At 52.6% G+C, this 26,907-nt stretch overlaps 2 protein-coding genes across 17 annotated transcripts in view; one reads left to right on the top strand and one right to left on the bottom strand.

The window, feature by feature from the left end:
• Positions 1 to 1,822: 1,822 nt before the first annotated feature.
• On the top strand, positions 1,823 to 26,394 carry SFTPC (surfactant protein C). 11 transcript variants are annotated; one of them, XM_039525259.1, is made up of 7 exons: positions 1,823 to 2,373; positions 6,814 to 7,082; positions 21,345 to 21,491; positions 22,129 to 22,269; positions 23,618 to 23,728; positions 24,918 to 25,045; positions 25,801 to 25,981. In XM_039525259.1, exons 2-6 carry the CDS (start codon positions 7,023 to 7,025, stop codon positions 25,032 to 25,034), a joined length of 576 nt encoding a protein of 191 aa, XP_039381193.1. In that variant the 5' UTR covers positions 1,823 to 2,373; positions 6,814 to 7,022; the 3' UTR covers positions 25,035 to 25,045; positions 25,801 to 25,981. The 11 variants fall into 11 exon arrangements, with proteins under 11 accessions (XP_039381193.1, XP_039381194.1, XP_039381192.1 ...); XM_039525260.1 differs by lacking the exon at positions 25,801 to 25,981 and adding an exon at positions 26,082 to 26,394 and having other exon boundaries at positions 1,824 to 2,000; XM_039525258.1 differs by lacking the exon at positions 25,801 to 25,981 and adding an exon at positions 26,082 to 26,394 and having other exon boundaries at positions 1,824 to 2,373.
• The window catches only part of LGI3 (leucine rich repeat LGI family member 3), a 28,322-nt gene continuing 10,529 nt past the window's right edge, over positions 9,115 to 26,907 (bottom strand). For 4 of the 6 annotated variants that reach the window (XM_039525255.1, XM_039525252.1, XM_039525251.1 and 1 more), the window contains exons 2-8: positions 14,811 to 14,882; positions 14,178 to 14,249; positions 13,836 to 13,907; positions 13,311 to 13,382; positions 12,619 to 12,788; positions 12,236 to 12,400; positions 9,115 to 11,050 (exon numbers count right to left, since the gene is read on the bottom strand). In XM_039525255.1, coding sequence (XP_039381189.1) covers positions 10,233 to 11,050; positions 12,236 to 12,400; positions 12,619 to 12,788; positions 13,311 to 13,382; positions 13,836 to 13,907; positions 14,178 to 14,249; positions 14,811 to 14,878 — 1,437 coding nt within the window. In that variant the 5' untranslated portion in view covers positions 14,879 to 14,882 and the 3' untranslated portion in view covers positions 9,115 to 10,232. Of the gene's footprint in view, positions 11,051 to 12,235; positions 12,401 to 12,618; positions 12,789 to 13,310; positions 13,383 to 13,835; positions 13,908 to 14,177; positions 14,250 to 14,810; positions 14,883 to 17,585; positions 17,821 to 26,907 lie in introns of all 6 variants that reach the window. The other 2 variants (XM_039525249.1, XM_039525250.1) reach the window with 1 other exon arrangement.

The raw sequence follows: 26,907 nt of genomic DNA, 5'->3' as shown, positions 1-26,907 counted from the left end.
TACATTCATGATGTAAATATCATTTCCATGGAAACCACCAGGGATGGCAAAACACATAGGATTCTACTTTCCCCACAGGCTAGGACAAAAGGAGACAGTTGCAGCCCTGTCCAGACTTCCCAAATGTCCCCATTTTGGAGCCACAGTTTCTATCTTTTCAGCAAAACATCTACAACTTTTCCACTCTGTCCCTCCAAATAGTGTTCCAACTCCATTGTATCTTTCTCCAAAGGTCTCTATTCATAGCTTCCCAATGTTGGCAGGTACTGCATGCCCCAACCTCCTGCTGCTCTGTGAATAGTATCCCTGCAACAAAGATGTCTTTGTGAAGGAGTCTTAACTGGATTTTAGGTCCTATTCAAGCTCCTGTGGTACTACATACATAGGTGAAAGTTGATGAGATACAAAAATGAAACTGATTGTTCTAGTGTATGTACCTGAGCAGTGACATGTACAATGCTTTGGGTTTAATGCTCTAATCGTGTTGCTATGATCCCATGTTATTAGCCTCCCACTTCATGTGCATAGAACTAAGCAACCCTCCCTCTGCTCCTTCAAATCCCTTCTTCCAACCCATTCCTTTTGTGAAGCCAAGATCCTCAGCTGGTGTAACTGGGGTAACTCTACTGGCTTGAGTGGAGCAACCTGAGGTCACACCAGCTGAGGATCTGTCCTGCAGTGTCTCTGTTCTATCAGAAGTGCACTCATGACGTCATATTAGTGTTAGAAAGCTAAGAAGCAGGACATGCCTGCAAAGCACATGCAAGCCCTGGGCTCTAAAAACAATACATAAGATTAGGGACTCAGATTAATCCCTGGTGTAATGGTAAAGCCAATGGAGTTACACCAGGGGTGAATTTGACCTATGACCTTTATTTCAGAAGAGTCCCCTTTAATTTCCTCTATAAAGCTAGTAAGTCAGATGCCCAGCTGGCATAAACGACCATGGCTCCACTACAGTCAACAGAGCTACTCTGGTTTGCACCAGCTGCGGGTTTGGCTCTGGCTATCTCTGTATGTAATAACAAGACAGTTACAACTCTATGAAGTGCCAATGCCCCCTGGGTTTCAACAGAGAAGAACTGGAGCTAGAGTATTGTCAGCCCTTGGCTATGGAATTTCCCTCCCTCCTGCTCAAACAAGAGCCTGAATTTGCTGATCTATTGAACTTCTCTCTCTGTGTCTCCAGTGCCTATGACCATGGTATCCAAGATCTGAAAAAGGGACCCCCAAAGAATTGTCCATAGTGGTCTTCATAGCAGATTATGCTTCCAGACAGGCTGCTAAGCCAATGTGATTTCCCAGGCTTCCTTCCTCAGGGTTGGGATTGGGGCATGAGTGCACACAAAGGGGAGATTTGTGTTTGCAAATCGTCAGGGAGGGGTTAATATAGCTCCAGCAGAAATTTGCATAGGTGCTTTCCTAACAAATGATTTCAGCCTCCAGTTGTAGATTGGAGCCCTCATAAAATCAAAGTGAAAAAAACTCAGCGAAGACTCAGCAATTGGGCCTCAGCTAAGTCCAGTGGGCGAGAGCTGGACTGCACAGTTATTATTATTGTTGTTATTTGCTGTGGTAGTCAAGACCCAAACAAGTCTCAAAGGTCACAAGTCTCTGACACAAAAAAACAAGGAAGGGAAATTGGCCTGTTCACCACTTCTCAGAACAGAAAATCAATACTGATCATTGTAAAAAGCTCCAAGTGATGCAGCCCCCTTGGCTAGCACTTTTCCCTCTAAGGCTGGGAACCCTTTGAGGATGAAGGCACGGTCACTGGACAGTTTTGTTGCCGTGGTGCCTCTGGAATGTTTGTTTGCCTATTTCACTCTGAGTTCTTTGCTGACGGCTCCTGTGAACCACAAAGGGACTTCATGTGAAACAACAGCATCATGAGGCTGTGTGTATCCCGACAGGGAAGGTGCTTGACGCATGCACACAAATAATCGGTGTGCATAGTCCAGAGCCCAAAGGAAAGAAACAAACCACGCAGGCTCTGACGGGTAAATGAAAATTGCATTTTGGCAACGGCTTTCCCCAGTGCAATGTGAAAACGACACAAGACCCAGAGGGCACAGACCAGAAAAGAAGGTGCCTGAGGTTTATCAGGGCTGCTTTTGCAATGGGCAGTGGGAGATACTGCCATTGGGCTGTGAAAAAGTCAAAAGCGCACCCAACATATACTCTTTTTGAAGTGTTCGTACAATGCTTTTTGTCCGTTGAGAGAAGCACATGTACTTGTGAGCTACACAAGCAGGAGGAAGGATGGTCTTCTGGTTAAAACCCAGACCTGGGACTCAGTAGATTCAGTGTTGTCAAGTCTCACTATATTTGATGTTTTCCTTAAAGCCCCAGCTCCTGGAGTCATATGACTAGGTGAGAATCGCATTTTCCATTATAAATAAAAGCAAGTTTCTAGCTCTATTGGTTGCAGAAAAAAGCCTGAAAACATGACCTAAGTGCACCCTGAATGCTCAGAAACCATTACACAAAGAAAAAGAGCCTAAAGTGTATTGTTATTTTTTGAAATCTCATGATTTTTGAAGGCTTAGAGATGGAGTTTCTGTAGATCTGAGTTGTACTCCTAGATCTACCACTGATTTTGCTGTCTGACCTTAAGGCCAGGCAGTCTTTCAAAGCCTATTAAAATCAATGCCCCCAATTCAGCAAAGCATGTGCTTAACTTTTAAGTGCATGGGATTTAAGTACAGGATTAAAGTTAAGCATGTGGTTAAATGCTTTGCTGAACTGGGGAAAGCAATCTGTGCCTCAGTTTCCCCCTATGTAAAATGCAGATGATAATCCCTACAACACAGGGACATTGTGAAAAATCATTGACACATATAAAGATTAGGGATTCAGATTAATCCCTGGTGTAATGGTAAAGCCAATGGAATTACACCAGGGGTGAATTTGACCTATGACCTTTATTTATTTATGACCTTTTATTTCAGAAGAGTCACAAAAAAGGGCAAAGGATGATTACATGCTCTGATGAATCTCTCACATGATCCCAGGCTCCGATGAAACTTTGGTGCCCAGACACCTCAATAATAGGAAAGACTGGTTGTGAGAACGAAGTGCCTGTCATTCAGTCTCTGAGATGAATTGGTAGCCAATTTCCCTGCACCCTGCTATGTTTGGAAACCTCCCTTATCAAAATAATAGGACAGCATCCTGCATTAACAGCCCCATTCCCTGCAGTGTCAACATTGCAAATAATGATGTATTGGCTCATGCCTGAAGGATCCTGCAGTACATTCTTTTTTTTATAAGCGCTGCCACAAGTCTTTTTCTTAAATTCAAGGCCCAGCCAAACACTGACTGTGGTTATCTGTGTGCTATGCAGGTGGCAACTTCCTTAATTGCAGAGGGACTGAGATTCCTCCCGGATGTAACAATAAAGATAATGGAGTTATATCAGGGGTGAATTTGACCTATGAGCATTATGTCAGAAGCATCCACAGCAAGCAATTCCCTTTCCACTTTCAGGGAAGCTGTGAGCACACCTGAATGGTGCTATTCTTGTGTGCAGTTTTGAGTTGTAAACCTACATCATTTCACAGACAATTTATGGTAGATGCGCACCTGTGGGGTGGGGATGGGAAGAGATGCAACCCTGGTGAAAGTTAATCCCTGGTGCAAATTGGAGGCAGCCCTCATTTGCAAACCCACTCGTTGTGCAAATGAAGGCTGGGATTTCCCAAGTGACTCCCACTGGAAGTTGGACACCGGCTCCCTTAGCCCCATTTGGAAATACCAGCCTAGATGTAGCCCGTCTGTGCAAATTCACTACTGTGCAAAATGGACTCGGTCCTTATGAAAAATCAGCCCTTGGTCAAATTAGGTGGGACCATCCGGCTCCTGGTGTAATTCTCTGTTGTCAGAGTGTCTGAGCAGCTGTTATATACTAGGTCCTGGTGTGCTGAGCCTTCCACCACGGATATTTAAATAGGATTCTTTATCTGGGGATCACGCAGCAGATGTTATTTCAAGGTAGAGTTTGATTATATAAGAAACCAGAGCGGCTCCTGTCCCTGGGGGCTGGGATGACACATGCCACTTAGCTTAATTCAGTATTGAATAAAATGTTGTGAAGGCTGCTGAGGGTTATAAAGCTAATGGAAGGCTGGGAGCAAGAGCGGTTTCCCATCGATCACTCTGCTGAGCTTTCACCACTAGGAAGGGACCTTTGCCAGCCTCTAGACTCTATAAACAGAGGCATTTGGGGGCTCCTTTGATTTCTATTGATCCCTATTCGACAAATGCAGGGGTTCTCACAACAAAATTTTTGGTGGCCTCAGAGGGTGGCCATCAACTCTTCCTAGTGGCCACTCTGACAAATTTTCCTAAAACAACTTTAGGAAAAACAAATAAATATGCACATATACATGTCCAAATCAGTGTAATTAATTTATGTAGGTTTTTGTTTGTTTGTTTGTTTTGCAGACTCAATAATAAAAATAATGTACAGTTATGTTTTTGCTGCCCCAGGCCCCCACTGCCTCCCCTGGCCCTCCACCCATCACCTCTAGCCCCTGATGCCTCTCCACTGCCCCCTGGGTTTTCCATTGTCCCCTGGGGCCCTGCTCCTCCGCCCCTGCCCCCATTGCCCTGAGCTCCCTTTCGTGGCCTTGCACCTCAGATTCATCCCACTTCTTGCCTCTTGACCATGACGCCCCATAAGGCTGGCCCTGCTCAAGCCCTGCCACCCAGGGCTGAAGCCCAGAGCCAGAGCCCCATGGCTGGAGCCAGACGGGGGGGGCAAAGGGGGGCCAAGCCTGTCTCCTGAGCCCCTAGGCACTGCAGGGAGGGGCTGCTGCTTTGCCCCCTTGCTCTCCTCATCTCTGTCCAGGAGGCTGTGGTGGCCTCAGGAAAATCCCCTGATGGCTGAATGCAGCCACGGTGGCCAGTATTGAGAAACGCTGGGGGCTGTATCACAGAGGAGAAAGTGAGAGTCAGCTGGGAAAAATAAACAGGGACTGTCCCTGCTGAGCACAGCCAATTGGGAATGAATGGACCAGCAGTGAGAGTCACAGCCAGTGAGAACCCTGGCCATTGTACAAGGCATTCAACTGCTAATCCTTAAAGCACAGAAAGGCAATCATTGTGTCATGTTGTATGGACCTGATCCAAAACTCACTGAATTCAACAGAAAACGTCCCATTGATTTCAGTGGGCTTTGGGTCAGGCCTTATAAAAATAAAAATGACCAATGGGTGAGCCATTCCCTATCAACTAATGACCAGGCTGTCTCTCGGGCCTACAACTCCTTCATCTGTTTACTAAGGGGCCAGGCCATGCTCTCTTAGTCATTATTGCTTAAATATTGCCTCCCGATAATATTATTGACGGCACTCTGGCTACTATTGGGACTAGCACTGTGTAAAACAGATAGAGTGAATGAATCTCTCTGGTGAGAGAGAGTAGGCACATATAGTCACAGAGACAGAAAGACAGCTAGATAGATGGGCATGTATAATATTAGATGGATGGATGGATGGACACAGTATGAGTCATAAAGTATCTGTCAGGAGGATTTCTGCCCCATCGGGTTGGAAATGTGGCTGACACAGGGCTCAAAGGCTGTCCACACGCAGCTGAGTTCTCACTTGTAATGTGTCAGATATTAACGGGGGCTGCGGGGGGCCGGGGGTGGTGGTGGTGGTGGCAGGAGTCCAGCTACAATTGCCTGGCCGTTCTTTTATAACTGCTCTTGGGTGACCAGCGGGGATATTTCAGGCTGGGGGGTGGCCAAGAGATGCTGTCAAGAGGTCCCCTGGGGGCAATGGGAAAGAAAGCACTGGCCACAGGCAACTGCCAATCCCTGAACCTTCTCCCTCAATTGGGGATAAAATGGAAAAGGGGTTCAAGGGAAAGCGTGGTGTCCTGGAACTGGAGGGGCTGTGTGTTGCCAGGATGGAGGGTCAGGGATTAGTGGGAAGGAAATTCTGGGATTAAGGAGAGGAAATATTATGAGATTAGGGGAGGGTGTGTGTGTGCTGGGACTGGGAGAGGAACTGTGGGATTAGGAAGTCTATTTTGGGATGAAAGGGAGAGGATGCTCAGGGAGGAGAGAGTTTTATCAGGTTTGTAACACCCCCATTAGGTTGTGCATTCACACACACACACACACACACACACACACACACACACACACACTCACTCACTCACTCCATCCCTGGGGCTGGCACGTTCCATAGCACAGAGCTCATGGTTCAGAACAAAGGACAGCATGAGTGTCACAGTGCGTTTATTTTTTGAAGCATTTCTGTAGCGCTCGTACACCTTGGTTATAAATTGTATGCAGAGAGCGTCCTGCTCTGGGGCTGAGGAGGGGGGCAGTGTGGCCAAGAGGGGAGTTACAGGTGCGAGGAGGCAGCTGATGAGAGCACAGCATGTGGACCTTCCCTCCTCCTAGGCCCCTGCACAGCAGGGCCAGGTCGTCCCTGTCACCACTCCCCAGCAGATGGCGAAAGAACCTCAGGGCTGCTTCTCTCTCCAGCTGGGAAGGGAGGGGAACAGGAGGCTGCTGATGGGGTCACTGCACACTGACAGCAGGCTCCTCCGAGCCTGATCCTGCTCCCACTGGAGTCTGCGGGAGCTGTGCCACTCGCTCCAATGGGAGGAGGGTCAGGGCCTGTGGGAGCTGCAGGGAAAGGAGGGTTTGAGACTGGGGCACTGCAGCTCAGGAGTAAGATGGTGAGGACAGGCGAGATGCCCTTATGTCTGAAGAGCTCAGGCTCATTCTCTGTTAGGGACAGGGGAACCCTCCTGAAGCCCTCACCTGCTGATCAGCCTTTCCCTTCTTTCCAGGTACCCCTACTGCAAAGGTAACAACCTGTCCTCCACCAGTAACAACCAGCAGAGTTTGAACCTGGAGCCATCAATGCTAAAAGCACATGAGCTAAAGGGATAATTCCTGCAGTGAGCAGCAATAGTAGGCTTTTATCTCCTGTATGAAACCACACCCACAGGCAGGAGGAGGCGACACATAGCCCATCCCCAGCTCTTCCACGCTTTGCATGATCAAACTGCTGGGGGAAAGGAGGGATAAGCAGGGACAGAGGCCCAGATCCTCAAGGGTATTTAGATCCTCCTATTGATTTCAGTGGGAATTAGGCACCTAAAGACTTTTAAGGACATGAACCATCGAGACAAATGGATAGAGATGGGGCTAGTCTGTGGATCGGAATATGGACATATAAACAGAGAGACGTAATGGGAAACAGGTGCCTTTGCCTGGTTAGCCTGCCAGGAGATAAAGCACCAAAACCAACTACCAACGTTCCTTTGCCCTGGTGTTTCCGACCCACCAGAAAGCCCCCTGCCTTTGAGATCTGCAGCTGCAAGAGGTCCGGAGGCCCCAGAGGAGAGGGGGTTTGGAGCAGAGCTTTCTGATGTTCCCCATCTCTAGGCACCCTGCAAGGAAGTGAGGAGGGGCAGGGTCTCATTCCCCAACACAAGTAGGATATCAGCAAACCGGGTACAGGGAACCAGTCCCCACTCCCTCTCTGATGATCAAAGGAAATAAGCACAATATGAAGGGAGAGATCCTTGCTGCACGTCTTAAAGATGTGCAGGCTTTTCCCACAGCTGGGAAACGATCACCCACTGAGCTGCTCTGTGCCTCCCACCAATGCCTGGGATGCACAGAATCACAGAGCAAGCTGGGACCTTTGCTCCAATCCCCGGTGATGCACTAGAGACAAAGGGGACATCGAAACACTACAGGTCTGATTCTTGTGGACACTACAGCCCCTTTGCACCAATCTGGCCTCCACGTGGGGGTTGATTAGTTACATGCTCTTTAAGGCAAGTGGTGTAAAGGGGCTCGGGGTGAATGAGAATCAGCCTGGAGGCTGGAGCTCTGTCTCCCTGAGTAGAATACAGGAGCTCAGGGGACAATTGCTCCTGTCACTGACACTGACGGGACTCCACCCTGTTAGTGGGGAACATACTAGTGAGACCGAGAGACAATTTGGGCCCTGTGGCCATTGGTTGATGTCATCCATAAACATCAAAAGCCAGGCAGAGCCAGCGCTGGGATCACGCCAGGAGCTGGGTGGGCTGAACCCAGGGCCGGCTCCAGACCCCAGTGCGCCAAGCAGGCGCGTGGGGCGGCATTGTCCTGGCAGGGCGGCATTTGGCTCTGGCGGACCTTCCGCAGTCATGCCTGCGGGAGGATCCCCGGGATGAGCGGACCTGCCGCAGGCATGCCGCAGGTGCGCTGGTCCCGCGGCTCGGACGGAGCTCCCGCAGGCATGCCTGCGGATGCTCCACCGGAGCCGCGGGACCACGGGACGGTCCGCAGGCACTTCTGCCCCGGCCGCGGGACCGGGGAAGGGCGGCGCGAGCGGTGCGGTGCGCCGCCCTGCTTGGGGCGGCGGAATTTCTAGAGCCGCCCCTGGCTGAACCTTCGTAGTTCAGGAAACCCCTGGCTTCCTTCTCTCCAGTCCCTCTTGTATGGGACATGTGACTCCCTGGAGGAGTCTCTCTTTTCACTCCCTGTCACTGTGGCTGTCAGCAATTCCGTTTAACTTGAGCCATGCAAGCACATGGGAAGCGAAAGGCAGGATAGAAATCCACACACTAGACAAAGCAGCACAGGCACATTTCCCTTTAGCTGCCATCCAGTCTGGCCTGAAAGACTCACTGGTGCTTATGCAGCGGGATTGTGCACTGGAGCAGATGCACTAGATTTCTGCTCTGGGATTGTGCACCAGTGCATATGCATGGGGATGATGTATTGGGCACATGCACTAGATTTGTGCACTAGCGCATGCTCTCTGACCCTCTCCACTGACCCTGGATTTGTGCATGGGGATATATGCACCCAAGGCACATGGGCTCATGCACTAGACTTGATAGCTAGCATGCTGATAGCTCTTCCTGTCTGCAGATAACAAAGGAGGGGAAGAAACAGTATCTCCCTTTTACAGAAGGGGAAACTGAGGCACAGCAATTTACCCAAGGTCACACAGCAGGTCAGTGGAAAAGCCAATCCTGGACTCCTGAGCCCCAGTCCCTTACACTAACCACCAGACAATGTTGCCCCCTGCAGCTTGACAGAGAGAAGATGCCTGGAGGGAAGCAAAACAATTCACTGCAGTAAAGTGGGGGAGGTACAAAGGGTGCCTTTATACTTCCATTAGCTCCCAGAAGGCTGTGGAAGGCAGCTCACTGAGGGCGCTGGGATGATCTGGGCTGAGGTTGCCACTGGGCACACTTCCAGAGAGCCCTCTTGCAGGGTGGCTGCGGGAGCCAAAGGGGGTCAGGTGGTCTCAGGAGTGGTGGAGCCACACAGAGCAGTGTCTCTACAGTCTGAACATGGGTGATGGCTACAGAAAGTGCGGCAGAAGCTTCAGGAAGAGTTCGGGAGAAGTGACGACAAGGGACTTTCTTCTTCCAGGCCTGCTACCCGGCGCTCTGTATGGGGACAGGAGCATGTGTGCAGAGGGGACTGCAGGCAGGGTTCAGGGTGACAGATACAGGGATGTATGCATATGTGTTGGTGGGTGGGAGACGCAGCATGGCGCGGTGCACCGCCAGTGCACCATATCTGGGTTCGCCGATAAGAATGTGCACATGGGAGTAGCTGTGTGTGCATGGAAGGTGCAGTAGTCAGAGTGGATGTGAACAGGCATGGATCTGAGGGTGTACATGGACGTGGCTGTCCATGCACAGCAGTAAATGGGCATGAATATAAGGCTCTATGCGGGGAGATGAATGTGAGGTTAAGGGGTGCGGGAATGTGTGTTTGTTTATGGGGTGCACAGGGATTGCATGGACATGTAAAGAGTGAGTGTAGATGCATATGGTATGGCTAGGAGACTGCGAAGGGGTGTCCATGGGGGTGTTGGAGTGTACGCGCACTGGAGGCCTATGGGCAGGAATGTAATGTGTATGAGATGCTGGAGGGCATGTGCGTATGCGTATGAGTTTATCTATGGAGGGATGGCTGTGGTGAGCATACGCTCCTGAATACGAGTGCATGGATGGAACGTGTGCTGGGTATGCATGGACTCACGGGCCTGTGTGAGTATGTGTGTGTTCTGGACCTGTCCATGGATATGGCAGTGGGGCAGTGCATGGGCACAGACAGGAAGCCTTAGCCTGAGGCGAGGCAGTGTGCTGGAGTCCCCGGCTCCAGGGGTGTTGCAAGTTGAAGAACGTTTTCTCTGCACAGTGTCTAGGCGTGAGGCAGGGAGCTGGGCAGGTGGCAGGGACCCCCCCTACAAGCTGAGGTCCACCACAACGTGCTTGTAGACCAGTGTGCTGCTCTTGAAGCTGGGTGCCAGCAGAAGGTCCATGTCCTCCAAGGGGACGTAGTGGAAAGCCCGGGGCGCTTGGACGGAGAGTTCCTGGAACTTGAGAAACTTCTGCTTCTCCTCATCCCACAGGTAAACATGGGTGAAGGAGAAGTCGCTGCCAAGGGCCATGTACTGGCGCTGGGACACTAGGAAGGGCTGCATGACCATGGAGCCCCGCGAGGGCAGGGTCTGCAGCTCGGTGAAGCGCTGCCCCTCCCACTTGACCACCTTGGAGTCCCCGATGTAGCGGCTGAGGCACAGGTAATTGTCTTTCTTGAACTTGAAGTGCTTGACCATCTGCACGTCCATCACCTCGGCCACCTCCCCCTGCTGCACAAACTGCTTCTGGGCGCGGCTCCACTGGTAGATGACAGGGGCCTGGGAGCTGCTGGAGATGATGAGCCGGGGCTTGCCTTCGTTCTCCACGTATTCCACGTCGGTGTCGCGGTGCCAGGGGTGCAGGGCCTGGTGGGAGTAGAAGCCATTCTGGTTCCAGCGGTAGAGGCTGGTGGAGCCGGCCTTGGAGCTGTCGGCGATGACGAAGTACCAGTCGCCGTCAATCTGGAAGGCCTCGATGTCATTGGGCTTGCGGATCTTCCTGCTGTCCATGTCCTGGATCTTGATGAACTTGTCCACGTTGGTGTCCCAGCGGTAGATGTAGGAGCCGCCGAAGAGCTGTGCCACCACCACGTAGAGCTGCGACTGGGCCACGATGGGCTTGCAATACACGGCCGAATGAGCTGCAAGGGGGCAAGAGGCAGAGTCAGCAGGTCAGGCCCCTGGCCCCCTGCTCCAGTGCAAACTGTGCATGCATTAGACATGGTCTGCACCCAGAGCCCATTCTGGGGGGCCACAGAGATCCAGCCCCAGATTCTTGTCCTCCAGAGCCCAGAGTCCATGCCAGGTGGGCAGAGAAATCCAGTTCCGGCTCTTCATACCCAAAGTGAATTAGGCTGAGGGTTCCCTCTCCCTATCAGGACTGAAGATGTTTTTCACCTGTGTCTGTCACAGACACATGCGCTTCCTGGTGTGCGGGGAGAGGAGAAGAACCCGGACTGGATTTCAGTGCCCATCTGGAAGGATGATGTCCAAGTGGAATAGCTCTGGAGCAGTTTCCAGTAGCTAGTGGAGGAGAGTGTCCCAAGTGAGCAGCGTTAGCATACCTGCTTGCAGACACACATACCACACACTTGTGCACACACCTGCATAGTGATGGAAAATCCAAACCCTCCCTTAGACTAGGCTTCCCAGGAAGGGGGTGGAATCCCCGTCACTGGAGGATTTTAAGAACAGGTTGGACAAACTCCTGTCAGGGATGATCTAGGTTTACTTGGTCCTGTCTCAGTGCAACGACATGAACTAGATGACCTATGGAGGTCCCTTCCAGTCCTACATTTCTATGATTCTATAACCACTCACATATACACACACAGCGGCACTTTCACATGTGCACACAAACACTTGGAGACTCTCCCATATATGCATTCACGCACCCTGCTGTTGGCCTTGAATCTGAAGGGGGCTCCAGGTTGCTTTGCTGTGACAGCGAGGATGCAGCGCCTGCAATCCGCACTCCCTGCCTCTGCCCAAAGGGAGTGGGAAGAACCACCCGGCACTGCCAGGTGTTTCTGCCCCTAAGCTCTGCACCGTAAACACCAAAGGTAGCTCACAGCTTCTCAGGAACCATGCCCTGAATCATGCCAGGGAGGCTAACGTCCCCTCTTCCTATCCCCTTGCCACGTGCCTCTTCATGGCTCATGCAATGAGAGACTGATTGCAAGTGACCATGAACCCCTGACGATAGGATCTTGCTGTTTCTCCTAGTGCTCACTATTATGGGACTTGCTGTCTCCCATCTCTGGCCCCACTCCTATAAGGAAGTACAGGGCCATGGCAGGATGTCTGTTTGCATGGCTGGTCCTTACCAGGGATGCGGTCAAAGTCCCGTAGCTTGCGCTCCACATAGTCCCACTTGAGGATGGTGCAGATGCTGGCACTGGGCTGTGCCAGTGCTACGTAGAGGTCGCTGCTGTAGACAAAGGGCTCAGCTGACACTGACTGGAATGGCAGGACCTGGTGCACCACAAAGTCTGGGAGGGAAGGGGTGAAGATGAGGCAGCAGTGGGGACCCCCGTCACACCACCCAGCCCACTGCTTCCTGGCCGTGGCAGCATCACCAACGGCTTTGCTTTTCAACCATGTCCATGGAAAGTGGCCCCATGTCCACTCTCCCCTGCCTCCAGCCCCAGCCTGCTAAACAAGCACAAGTCATGCCTAGTGAAGCAGTGAGAGCAGCAGCCACTCCTACCTGTCGTGATGCAGCTGAAGTCCTTCAGGGCCGGGTCCCAGATCTTCTGCCCCTGGTAGCGGACAGGGCTGCTGCAGAAGATGGCAGGCACTGTGGCATTGGTCCTCTCCATCCATTCCACCAGCCACTTGATTTTGCAGTCGCAGATGAAAGCGTTGCCCCGGAGGTCCCTGCGGAGGGGAGGGTTTACAATGGAGCATTGGTCACGTGAGCAATGAAACCCCATTACCGCCCCCCCTCACCCCGCAGCTACAGACAAGGCCGGGAACCCCAAAGCATGTGCTTACGGTCTGGGCCTGGAGAAGGAAATGGTTCCAGCTCTGGGGGAAGCTAGTCTCAACCCTGGTGTGTGGGTGGGGAGCACATTTAGTCCCTTGTGCCTTGTTAAAGAGCCCCATCCCTCTGTTCTCCCTCCTGTGCTCTGAGCCCACAGAGCCCTAAGGTGCATGTGGATATTGACATCCTCCATCCCCGAAGAGATGGCTAGGGAGCTGGGCGCTGGATCTGCAGGCCAGGAGGGGTGGGGTGAAGGCACTGGGGTAGGCAGGAGAATGGGGAGGCAGGTTGGGCTGCTCAGAGGACCAAGGTTCCTGCGCTCTGATATCCTGCTCATTGGCTTTACAGAGCATGGGACAGCATATCCCTCAATAACAGGCCCTTAGTGGTGTCGGGAGACCTGGGCGGGGCCTTACAGGTCACTGAGGATGTCCAGGGGTATGAAGATATCTTTGGGCAGTGTCTGCAGGTTGTTGTTGGCCAAGGATCTAAAAGAGAGAGAGAGAGAGAGACTTATTACCAGGAAAAGTGGCACCTCCTTTCGAACGGACCCTGGGCAGAAGGCCTGTCCCGGAAGCCAGCACTGTGTCCACAGTGGCAACCCCCAACCCACAGCTCCTGCTTTCTTTGATAGGCGGAGCTACCACCCTAAAAGTCAGAGAGGCAGGGTTGTCTGCTTGCTGCGAAACTCACAAATAGATGGACCCGTTGTACTGTGTCAGGCATGCCATCCCCACAGGCACGTGCCTGGCATGCCGGGCGTATTATACCCACAAGCTCTGTGCTGCACATTATACCCACAGACATGGTGAGGTGTGCTAAACTCACAAGTGCTGTGAGGTGTGGCATGACCATGGGAATGCCATATCCACAGGACGTGCTAGGTGCACCCACAGTCCCATGCCAAGCATGCCATGCCCACCGGCACGGCCCATACTCACAAGTGTGTCAGGGACTTCAGTCCTCGGAAGGTGAATTTTGACAGAGAGCGGATGTCATTGTTCTCAATGAACCTGCGGGGAAAAATGGGGACACAGGTCACGCCCTCTGCTCCCTGAGAGGTGGTGCTACCAAGCAGCCCCAGGGACTGAGCTCCCCTCTCTCCTGGGGTGGCCCCTTCAGATGGGAGGAGAGCATCCATGGGGCGGGATGCCATGACCCCCCAACCCTAACCAGAGGTGGCACCTTCCCTGCAACCCCTGCCCCCCGAAAGACCTTCACCTCTCAATTCCCACTATCCCCTCCCTCCAGCCGACCCTGGTGCGAAGGAGAGGCGAACGTACAGGTACTGCAGGTGGGAGAGGCCGGTGAAGGCATCGTCCCCGATCAGTGTAAACTTGTTGGAGTTCAGTAAGCTGCAAAGAGAAGGGCGAAACATCAGCTCCGGGGGCGCTCCAGCTGGGCTGCATTGGGGGTACTAGGCTGAGAATAACAGAGACGGGAATCCCTTCCCACCACTGGGGGTGCACTGAGGAGGCAGAGATCTGGACGCAGGCTGTGAGTTCAAATGCTACCTACTGCAGCTCAGCCGTGGCCAGGGGTTAACCCCTGACGCCCAGGCAGGGGAGGGTTCCATGGAGTGGGGGAGGCCTTCCCATTGCACATGGCTGAGTGCCTCCGTGTAGAATGGTGTCCTCCCTCGTGCCTGTGGTTTGTCCTGGAGAGAGGGGATAGAGGGGAGGTTTTCTCTGCCCATCTGTATCTCCCATGACCTCACCATTCAGCCACCTAGATCAGGCAGGCCCAGCTTTGCGGGAGATCAAACCTTACAGCTCCAAGGCCTCCCGAAGGAGACTCTGCCGAGCCTTTACCAGCCCCTGCTGCCTCACAGGGTATGGAAAGGCCTGTGTCCCCATCCCCGGGGACTGCTGTAGCAATAACAAGCCCCCATCCCAATGAGAGACCCAGAGACGTACAGGAACTGCAGGAGGGGGATGTGAGCGAAGGCTGCTGCTTTGATTTCAGTAAAGGCTGCATTCACCATGGTCCTGCGGAGAAGGAAAGGGGGAGAGAAAAGCTCAGGACCATTGCAGGAGGATGGGGCGTTCAGCACTCAGAGAAGTGACAGCAGGATAGTGTGTGCTGGAGCTAGGCAGACAGCAGTGTGCAGAGCCCGTCAGGGACTTCTCAGCAAAATTTGTTTCTGTGGGGAAATGCCCGTTCACAGAAACCGAAGCTGCCCTCAGGGAAGGATGGTTGGTTTCTACGGGTTTCCCCGTTTCCGAACAAACTTGAAAACACATTTTAAATTGCCGAGGGCTCACCTTTTTGGACATTTTCCAAATGAAGAAAAAAAAGGTTTGTTTTTCAGGTCAAAATGTTTTTTAGTTTCAAAATTTTAGTGCACGGTAAAGGAAAAGTTTTTTTTAAAAGGTTGAAATTGAAATGATGCGTTTCCCCAGACTCAATTTGAAATTTTCTACTGATCTTTGGTTTACAAATGTTTTCAAGATTTCAACTTTTGGTCCTAATTCAGGGTGGAGAAAATGTAGAAATCTTGAAAATCCTTGCAGGTGAGGACAAGCATTTCCTGCCCAGTTCAACTGGTATGTGCTGTGTAAGCATCTCTGCCTCTCGTGTTGCTCTGCCAACGCCCCTCAATGCTGGCCCACAGCCCCCCTGCTCTCCCAGCCCCAGGGCCTGCCACAGCTCTGCCGACACCCCTCAATCCTGATCTGCAGTCTCCTGTTATCCTAGTCCTAGCTTGGCGTGTTCCAGTTATTGCTCTTGGATCCAGGTACGGCCTTTCCAGGGGGAGGTTTATATCTGCCCTCTGCTCCCCAGGTAGAGGAGGTATATTTAAAGAGCTCTCTCTCTATTTTTTGCTGTAATTACAGCCTGCAGGTCCAGGGAGGTCCCGCAGGTCCAGTCGATAGGGCCATGCGTGTTCAAAGGGAGCCTGTCTGCCTCCCGCTGCAGAGAGCTGGTCTGCCTGGGACAGGTCCAGCCAGTGCAGTCTGATTGGAAATAAACCAATGGAGGCAGTGATGCTCAGTGTGTATGTGTGGGGGGAGAGGGGGCAGAATTGATAATGCAATGCAGGACCCACAGCATGGAGCAGGTGCTCCTCATTTGCATCATCCGATTCTCCCATTCCCCAGCACCCTGGCGAGGGGGATGGACTGCAGCAGAGCCAGCGTGTGCAGGAAGGAAGAGTGCTCCTGCAGACAATGAAAGAATGAGGTCAGCAGGCGTCCCACCCTGGGCTCTAGGGTTTGAGGGGGTCAAACCAAGGACAAGGGACCTAGGATGGGCAGAAGTGGGGTATGCTTCAGGGCTTCAGACAATCTCTATTAGAGATCAGGATTGGAGTTATGCAGGGGGTGGGAGGCAGATTATCTCCCATCTGCTATTGTGCTGGTGCTGGCCGCTTTCAGAGACAGGACACTGGGCTAGATGGCCCTCAGGTCTGATCCAGTCTGGCAGCTCCTGTGTTCCTATGGAATTTCTCAGGCCCCACCAGGGACATAGCCAGGGGAGTATGCGGTGCACACACACACCAGACAAAAAGGGACTCTCTCTCTCACATGCACACACTCTAACATCAGACACATACACACATATGCAAATGCCACACAGTAGATGCACACCCCAGACAAAAAATATAGGGGCACCAGACACACATACCTACCAAGCACACGCACGTACTTCCCCCACACCACCCCGGCAATCTACAAAGGGTCAGTTCCAGTATGTCACTGTGGAGATACAGCAGTGACAGGCGCATGAGATTCTATTAAACCATTCCTTTTCCTTCCCTGCTCTCACCCCAGCCAGGCCAGGAGGGACCCGCCGGCAGTTAGGAGATCTTTGAGGTCAATGAGAGGTGATGGTGCCATGCCGAAGGGGGCAATCAGGACCTATTGCTAGGTCTGGATCAGCTGTGACTAAAACAGTGGAAGGAAAGGGCTGCCTATTTCTGTGCTGAGGAGCTACCCAGGAGGTGGCAACACACGAATGAGAGTGTCCGTGTAGCCCTCTCCCCACACACACACACACACATACACTTACTGCACTTGCACCAACACACACTACTTTTCATACATCTCGCTTTCATTCACACACACAGAGACACACACTTCCATACACAACCCTGCTCATTTATAAACATAATGCATTTGCACAACACACACATGCACTGCACGTATGCGCACCCCCCACACACCTGAGGAACAACATGCTCACCCACCCATGCACATGCTTACACTGATGCACATCCAGACACATAACATGAGCAGAAAGAAAAATACACCCAAGAGGTATAGAGACCCAGCATGGTCATGCTGACATGTTTACATGCACACACACATGATTGTCTCATATCAATAAGCAGCTACAGTATACATACACCAGACCCTGCACGCACACAGAGGGCTGTTACTGAACACACATCATACCTTTGTGCACACATATACCCCACGGATTCACACACACGCCATCTCAAACCCACAACAACCCTGTTCTGATGTAACCCCAAGGAACATGCTGACTTCTGGGAACCCTCCAATAGCATCAAGGGCCCTCAGCCTTTTAGACTAAAGCTCGATCAACCCCACGGATTCCCCACCTCCATCTCCCTCAACCCCAACCCCAGAGATTCCCGCAGCCCACCTACCTCCCCCACCACACCCCATTCTTCATCCCAGTGATTCCCCCCTCCACCCACGCCCTCCTGCTCTGATGATACTCACAGGGAAATGACCTCCGGGGGCAGGTTCCTGGGGACCGCTTTGGAGTCGATGCAGAAGGCAGTGTCCCTGGTGCAGGAGCAGCTCTGGGGACACGGGGGCAGCTTGGGGGCTCGCTTGGAGCCTGCAGGCAGCCAGAGGTAGGCCAGGCTGATCAAGAGGAAGGCAAGGACTTGCCCCGTCCGCATCACTTTCCCTGGCTGCAGCTCAGCCATCACCCTGGCCTGGCCTCCCTCCCCTGCAGGAGAAGAATCCCCCTGTGGACTGTTGCTTCAGCTCTGCTCTGTAATCCTTCCTCCCTCCTCTCCTGGCTTTGCTGTCAAGCCCAGAGGCTGCAGTGAAGAGCTGAAGCAATCCTGGGAGTGAGGATGCCACAGTCCATCATGCTTCTCTGCAGAGCACCACACTCAACTGCTAGGGTGGGGGAAGCAGGAGTGCTTTGCTGCTGAATGATTTGTCTAAGTGATATCATGGCTGAGGATCTCTGGTGCATGGGGAGTGTGTGAGTGTGCCGCGTGCAATAGCATGTGTGCCTGTGCACACTGCATGCACTAGTGTGTTTGCAGGCGTGAGTGTGTATGTACTGCATGTAACTGTGTATGTGTGTCTCTCTCTCCAGGTATGAATTCTGCATGTGTGTTTGAATACATATGTGTGTCTCTCTGTGTGTGCATGTGAATGTGAAAATACATGTGCAAGAATGTAACTGTGAATGTTTGTAGTGTGCATGCAAATACGGTGTGTATACAAATATATGACTGTGTGTGTACTTTGTATGTGCAGGGCTGTGACCGATGGAGCATGTATGGGTTGTGAACGGCTCTGACTGGGCTTTTATGTGCCTGAGAGTCTGTGTGTGCTTGTGTGACGGCATGAGCCTGTGTGCACCTGGGTTGTGTATGTTCTATGTGCGCTTGTGTGTTTATGTGTGTGTGAACATGGGTGCACATGCATGCATGAGTGTGTGACTATGTACGTGTGGGTCAGTGTACTTGGGTGGGTGAACAGGTGTGCACATGAAAGTGTGTGCACCTGAGTGCTTTTGTGTGTATCCCGAGAGCATGGTTAGGGCAGTTAAAGCACAGACTCTTCCACTGGCTTCTGGCCCTTGCTGACTCACCCTCCCCATCACACTCATTCCCATTCACCAGCTGTACAGAGACCTTCACCTGCAGCAGGATCCTCCCACGACTTTGCCCTCCCTGCCAGCTCATTTCCTTCCGATCTCTCTGCCCCTGGGTTTGCAGCATTCTACCTATGCCCCCGATTCCCTCCCCCATCAACCCCTGCCGCCACCACCACCACCACCTTGTACACTCCCCAACCCCCTCCCATCTGACCCGTCCTTACTGAGCTGCTCTTGGATAATTTACGATGAGCTGAGTGACTCAGGAGGCACAAGCTGAACAGTGGCTCTCGTCCCAGGCACATCCTTCTCCTGGCTAACAATGAGAGGGGATGGCTCTATGGAGGGCATTCTTACTCTCCACAGCTGGGCCTGAGGCCAGGACACTGACAACAAACAAACAAGGGTCCCAGAGCCCAGTGGAGGCAGGGCAGGGGGAGAAGTGATTGGCAAGTCATTGGGTTGTCACTGAGCTCCCATGGATCAGGAGAGGGGAGACAGCAAAGGGAGGGACATGGCCAGAAGCTATGGAGTGAGGAGACGGGTGGATCCGGGGCAGGACACATTATGGCAGCCCAGCTCCCCTTCACTGGAAGGGGCCTCAGCGCACAGGGTTCATCATTGCTCCATCTGGACTTTCTCCGGGGAGCAGAGCAGGAAGCTGGGGGCAGGGCCAGCTCTAACTTTTTTGCCGCCCCAAGCAAAAAAAAAAAAAGAGCGCTGCCCCGCTGTAACACCCCCTCCCGCAAGCGCCCCCCCCAGCGCCACGCCGCTGAAGCTCCCAACCCCCGAGCGCCGCCAAAATCCCGCCCCCGGCGCGCGCCGGCCCCGCCCCTCGAGCGCGTGCAACCCCACAGCGCCGCGAAACACCCGCCCCAGCGCCGCACCGCACAACCCCGCCCCGAGCACCGCACGCACAACCCCGCTCCCGAGCACGCGCGCCGAAGCCCCGCCCCGTGCACCGCACCGCCGAAACAAAAACAAACACCTCCAGCGCCGCCCCACCGAACCAAAAAAAAACAAACCCAAGCACCCCCTCCCCAAGGTGCCACCCCAAGCATGTGCTTGGTCGGCTGGTGCCTGGAGCCGGCCCTGGCTGGGGGCAGTTCTGAAGCTCAAGGTGCATCTGACAGCCTAAGGGCAAGAAAAATACAAGGAGAGCTCTTCCTGCTGAGGGTTGGGCCAGCACCCCCAGTGCAAAACCAGTACAAAGGAGCAATCTCCGTTCTGTGCAGGCTTCAAGGCCTCAGGCGGGGAAGCTGAGGACTTATTAGCTGTGTACTATTGCCAGTCCTTTTATGTTCTGTCACACAGTCTACGCAATCAGCTGCAGACAGGGTCAGGCTGAGCAGCTGTCAGGCCATGGTTAACTGCAGAACAACTGTAAGGTCAGGTCAGCCTGGAGCAGGGTCAGAGGTTAGCTCTCAAACAGCAAAGAGGTCAAAATTCACTGGGGGACCAGCTGATGTGTTAGGAAGTGCCTGCATTCATTCAGTGAGCTGTAGAAATCAGCTCATCTCTGCCCAGCTGCAGCCCTGCAAACTTCCCCTGTCAAAGGTCTCACCCCTATTAGTAAGGTCCCTTACCACAGAGGCTGTCCACAGCTGCAATTATTTAGATCCCGGTTTGAGACCAGAGTTTGAAGCCCTCAGTGTCAAGAGAGAGAGTGGCTCAGAGCTCTGGTTTGGGTCTGTCTCTAATTGCAACATGTGGAAGCAACAACGTTGGGATGAGACACCTAGAGGGAGCACTCCAGTGTTTGAGGGATCAGACTCCATGACCCGTTCAGCACATTGGACAGAATGTGACTGACCCACGGACCCTCCCCAAAGGCCCCTGGCTGCCCACACTCCGATAAGGGCCCGGGCACTCACGACTAGTGCTCTTGTGAAAGGCCTTTGATTTTCGGCTTTTGCTTTGAACATCTGAAGCACCATCAGGTGCCAGAGGGGCTCAGAGACTCGGGGCACTGAGCCAAGCCTGGCCATGGCCATATCGACGGGCCGGATACTCCAGCCTGAAGGGCAGCACTAGCCCCTCGGAGCTGGAAGACTTTGGCCTCAGAACCCCTGTGGTTGCAGCTCTTGGGTGCTAAGAGGCCCATGTGCCCAGAGACAAGTGTCCTCGGAGACTCTCGACTGACACGGGCCCAGGAGGTTATCAGAAACCCGGCTCTGAAGGGCTCCAGGGAAACAGGTTCACAAACAAAAATGAAGTGAACACTTGGCTTGCAGCCAGAAAGGCCTGGGGAACTCCAGCATGCCCTCCCCTTTCCCTCCACCCCTCCACTATATCAGAGTCCCCTATATAAGCCCCTCTCCAGCCACGGAGCCTCCGGGGGCTGTTTTATTACTGGAGGAGCACTACAGGGACGGCCAGGGTCTGCAGAACAAGAAACAAGATGGATGTTAGCAGCAAGGAGGCTCTGATAGAGGCCCCTCCGGTATGGCAATGAACAGAGGATAGATAGTTCTGTTCTGTGTTAGTACAGCACCTAGCACAAATGGGTCCTGGGCCATGACTGGGGCTCCTCAGTGCTACAGGAATACATATAATAAAGGGGGAGTGGGGTCCTGTCCCTCCAGCATACCCACATCAGCTCTTCTTGCTGTTACTGTTCTTTTCTGTTCCCACAGGACTACAGTCCCGTCCCCAGGATACCCTGCCTCTCCCCTCACCTCAAAAGACTCTTGATCATCATGGTGGTGGTTGTGATCATAGTCTTGGTTGTGCTGGGTTTCCTCCTGATGGGACTGCACATATCCGAGAAGCACACAGAAACTGTAAGTACAGTGTTAAAAACCCAGAGGCAGTGGTTCAGAGGGGCAAGTCCAACCGTGTGCCAGTGCAGAGGGGACGGGGGCACGTTGAGGCTGCTGCAGCCACGCCCAGGAGCACAGGGAAGCAGATGCACCCAGGCAAAGTGGGCTGCTACGGCATGGGGTGGGTGCAGCCACACCCAGCTGCAAAGGGAACTCAAGCAGACTGGGAAATGCACCTGTGCACCAGTGCTAAGAGGCAGGAGCAGCCAGGTAAAGAGGCAGCTCCAGTATGCAAGGGCAGCAGGAACGAGTGGAGCTGTGGACAAGCACAGAGGACAGCTGGAACCATAGACAGCTGCAGAGGAGACTGGGACACTAGAGGAATAGCTCTCTATTATCGGGGCCAGCAAAGAAGTGAAAGACTTCAGCAAAGTTTCAGTGGGTACCTTGAAATGGGAAGCTGCTGCAGCCCAGGGCTCTGATTTACTAATGTCTCTGCCTGCACTGAGTCAGCAGGGACAAAGGGAGTGCTGCTGGCAAAGAGGGCACTTCTTCAGGGTATAGGCAATGAACAGCTGATGCATTGTATCTTCTGCTTTGGCCCACCCAGCCCCCTGCACTGGGCACGCCTCACTCTGTGACTTTCCTTGCCTTCTAGGTTTTGCGAATGACTATTCAGGGCCTGGATGGGGAAGGGTCCTTGCAGCAGCTCTCCATGAGTGGGAAAGATAGGACAGGGACTTTTCACATCAAGGCAGCAATCAATTCTTCAGCCACTGTTGTGTACGACTACCACCACGTAAGTAGGGCACGCTTGTTTCGCTAGGTTTCGGGGAGCCTCTTCCAAACAGGTGGCCAGCCAGGCAAAGCTGGCTAGAGCTATAGGGAACATTCATTGCTATACCCATAGCTCAGACTGGGTGAGACCTGGCCGGTCGGATTAGAGCAGGTTAGAATCCCTGGAGTCTCTACCACTCTCTTGATTAGAGGTAGCGGAACCAGTGATAATTTCAGCCTGGTCCATATAACTGTCCCAGATGCAGGCTGAGCCAAGCTAGTGTATGTACCCTAGAGACAAGCTTGAACCAAAACCCCAGATCTGAATACACCCAAGATCTGGGGTATTCAAAGTCCCACCCCCAGACCTGGATTGTGTGGCTTGGGCCCAGCATTATGCTGATGTCAGAGTGTGGTCAGTTCACAGCCAGGTGTGACATCACTTCATAGCTGCTAGTAAGCAAAGACAAGTGGGTCCCAGGGGAAATAAAGAGAGAGAAAAACACTCACGTGTTAATGCAAGCAATAGAAAGTGAGTGAATAAGCATCAGGCTGGGGACAGCGAAGGGAGATGGATTGGGGCACTGTCCTCATTGGCCAATGTGAGAGGGAAGGTGGTCGGGGAGGGTGCAGGGGAGACAAGCAAAATAAGAAGGTGGGTTTGAGTTTGCAAAGCCTGTGGTTTGATCTTGAAAAACCAAGCCCAGGGAGGTTTGGATCCAGTTCCTATCTATACAACCCCCACATTTTGGAGCTCGCTTGCAGACATGGCACCAATCCTGGCCCATCTCGAGCTGATGGCTTTACAGTCTCAAAGGGAAAGGACGTGAGGGGTATAGGAGGCTCCTGGGCTGAGTGCCACGTTCAGCAGACAAGAGGAGGATGGAGAGGAGTGACAATGGTGGAAGCAGCAGGGTCGCCGCCCCAAGCAGCGCGCCGAATTGCCGCCGCAGACGGCGGGGGCAGTCCGTGTGCCCTTAGGGCAGCAGGCACGTTTCCGTGGCGGCGGCGATTCGGCGGCAGCTTCTATGTTTAGCTGAAGCAGCCGCAGACTGCTAAACATAGAAGCTGCCGCAGAATTGCCGCCGCCGCGGAAACGCGCCTGCCGCCCTAAGGGCGCACGGACTGCTCCCACTGTCCGCGGCGGCAATTCAGCACGCTGCTTGGGGGCAAAACAACAGGGACTGCCGCTCCTTGCAGATTGCCACCCCAAGCACCAGCTTGGAATGCTGGTGCCTGGAGCCGGCCCTGGGAAGCAGAAGGGGCTGTGCAGTTTGGGAGGGTGATTCAGCCCCAGTGAATACAACCTGGGGAGCTGCCATGATGGGAAGCCAGGGCTAAAAGTCACTCTGTGCTCTGTCTGCAAATAGCTGCTGATCTGCTACAAATCCTGGCAAGGCCGAGCCTGCTACATCACCAAGATGGACAAGGAGAACATTCAGAGCCTGGATACCATTGCCAAGGTGTTCCAGCATTTCCAGGTGAGCAGCTGGGAATGCACACTTGGTGTGAGCCGTGCTGGGTACAAAGGCAAGCACAGGAGTGCAGGGAGAAAGGGCACTTGGGAGTGAGAAACTTGTGAAAGATTAAAACACTGCAGAGGCTGGAGGCTGCTCTCTGAGTCCCTGGGAGACAGCTGGCTGCAGTCAGAGTGCATGCAGTTTGAGCTCCCATTGAAGTCAGTAGGTGCTGCACCCTCTTCTGTGAGGCCTGAATTTGGGTCTCAGAGCCAAACTTATAAACGAAGCAACTAGTGAGTATTTGCCTGCACAGATCAGGCAGAGGCTACAGTGACTGCGTGCCACCAGTGACTGCACTGTTAATTCCCCACAGTGGGCATTTGCAGGATCACCACCTCCCCATCCTGGGGGAAATGGGCTCAGGCCAGCACAGGAGCAATTGCTCCATGCCTCTTGTACAGTATTCAATGCATACAACCACAAGGGGGTGCAAAGAATGAATTGCCCTTATCAAATGGCTTCCAGCCAAGGCTCTCCAAAGGCTTTGTGACTGGTAATTGAATCATATGCACACAGAGTGAGGTGCAGCGCAAGTCAGCAGTGTACTCCTTTTACTTGGGGTACAGTGGAGGCACAGGAAGAGAAAGTGACCTCCCCAAGGTCTCCTGCTGAGGCAGTGGCAGAACTGGGCACAGAACCCAGGAGTCCTCGCCCCAAACCCCCGCACTCTCGCTGCTAGAAGACACTGCCTCTCTTGTACCAGCTCAATCAATGCATTGGCAAGGTAGGATAATCTAATATTTGGGTGAGGAGAGCATTGCTAGTGCAGGAGAGGAGTGGTGGATGGTTTGGACATCCTCACACAGCACAGGATGCTTCCACGGCTATTCTGAAGCACTGAGAGCTTAGTTTCCAGAGCAGGAAAAAAACGACAACATGAGCACATCTTGTTACGATTAGCACCTGATGGTGTCTAAGGATTGTAAACTCCTAGTCCCCCAGCCTGGACTATAAATTATAGTTCCTGTAATGGTGTGTGGGTAGGGCGACCGGATAGCAAGTGTGAAAAATTGGGACAGAGGGTGGGGGGTAATAGGCACCTATATAACAAAAAGCACCGAATATCAGGACTGTCCCTATAAAGTCGAGACATCTGGTCACCCTGTGTGTGGGGGTGGTGCATATCTAATTCTATTATTTCCTGTCCAAGCTCGAACAGGGTGAAGAGATGGAGGAGGTGGGGTTCCCTGTGCCCCAGGCCAATCGCTCCATTTTGGGCACTACAATTAACATCCTGTGCAGCAACGTTCCCATCTACTGGGCTTAGCAAGGACTCAGGTGGGTGAGCAGTAAAGCAGCTGGGTATCAAGGGGAGCTGGTTTTAGTCACTGACTAAAACATCAGAACTGCCTACAGCAACTTTCTCTCTCTCATACACACTCACACACACAGTTGCAAAAGCCCTTTGCCAGAGGATTCCCCCCACACCCCCGCCACACACACAGATTTGCAAAAGCAACAAGCCCTTTGCCAGACACCAATCAAATCCATTCCCAACCATCAAATCACCACCAGGCTCCGGACAAGCAGGATGCAGAAGAAATGTCTCCATCTGGCTGGTAAAAAGACAAGACTTCCACCCGCTCTGCGCAGAGGAACCAGAATGCAACAGTCAGCAGGAGGCCATAGCAGCCTCTTATTGACTCATTAGCAGCATCATTGCAGAGTTTTACGTGCCATGGGTGGAATCAGGCTTGAGAACCCAAGGGACTGTGTGTTCACGTGGGGGATGGTCTCCTCTTGGCCCTTTCGCTTGCAGCCTTGGCTGGGAAGGTGGCTGAGGGAAAGGCCTTGCTCTGCTGCCTGGGTTGGGAGGTGTCTAAAATATAACAAAAGCCAAAGGGTATCCTTGTGGTTCAGGCACTGGGCTGGAACTCAAGAGAGCTAGGGTCACTTCTCTGCTCTGCCATAGATTCCCTGTGTGACCCTCGACAAGTCACATGGGGCCAGGTTTTTAGAGGTGTTTAAGCCTCTAACTCTCATTGAAATCCCTTAAAAATCTGTCCCTTTCTCTCTCTCTCTCTCTGCCTCAGTTCTCCCATCTGTGAAATGGAGATAATGACCCTTCCACTGGCTGTCCTATCCATTTAGACTGTGAGTTCTTTGGGGCACAGACCTCACCACATTGTGCACCTAGCACAATGCATCACCTGACCTCAACTGGGACCTTGGGCACTACCATAGTGCAAATAATAAATAGCGAGATGGAAAACAGACAAGGTTACCTGGCCACAAGTGGCTTTCTCTGTATGGATTTCTTAGAGCTGCGGCTATTATAGCTCAAACTTCTCATGCGCCACCATTTATCTTACAGGTCCCCGTGCAGTCTGAGCTCCGCATCTCTGCTGTCACTTCCCAGTGAGATGGGCGTGGCGCCCTTGTATCCACAGTGCTGGGACTTCTCTCTTACAATGATGACTACATTGTGTGTGTGTGCAATCACCACACAGCTGGGCCTAGACTTGGCCCGTGGGCCGGCGGGTGGGTGGTTGCATGATCTCCAGCTATTGCAAAGCTTTTGTTCTGTTGCCACACAAAGCAGCTGGGAATTTTCAGGTGGCGCTTGCAATAAAATGAGAGTTTGAGTTTGTGCTTCTGTCTGAAAAGTAAAATCTCCATAGAACGAACATGCTGCTTCCTTTATTCTCTTCTTAGAGAGATTTGTCTTTTCCCTGCTGGATCCTGCCATATGGTACTGATTTAATCAAAACTGCTCAGGGCCTTGTTTATACCCAGGGCCAGAACATGTGAATGGGCATTCACCCAATAGGATTTAAACATTGGTAAATTCACACATGTTGAGAGGCAGTGATGGCTAGTGGACAGAACACTGGACTGGGAGTCAGGAGGTCTGGCTTCTATTCCCAGCTCTGCTATTGACCTGCTATCTGACTGTGGGCAAGTGACTGCCAGTGCACCTCTGACAAAGGCTAAAGTAGGACATCAGTAGTGCCTGGCCCTTGCGCTGGCCCCTCTGCACAAGCTGAATGTTCCTCGCTGTGCATGATCACTCAGCAGATTTCAGTGCAGCTGGGACACAGATAACGCATCCGGTTATTACATCGATCCTGGAGCTGGATTTGGAAACTGGCTGGGTGATTATATGATTAATAATAGCCCGGGCAGAGACTTGCAACATT

This window comes from Mauremys reevesii, linkage group 2, assembly GCF_016161935.1.
Source record: "Mauremys reevesii isolate NIE-2019 linkage group 2, ASM1616193v1, whole genome shotgun sequence".
Classification (NCBI taxonomy): domain Eukaryota; kingdom Metazoa; phylum Chordata; order Testudines; family Geoemydidae; genus Mauremys; species Mauremys reevesii.
The sequence above is the reverse complement of the archived record's forward strand: the minus strand, read 5'-3'. Positions and strand labels throughout refer to the sequence as shown.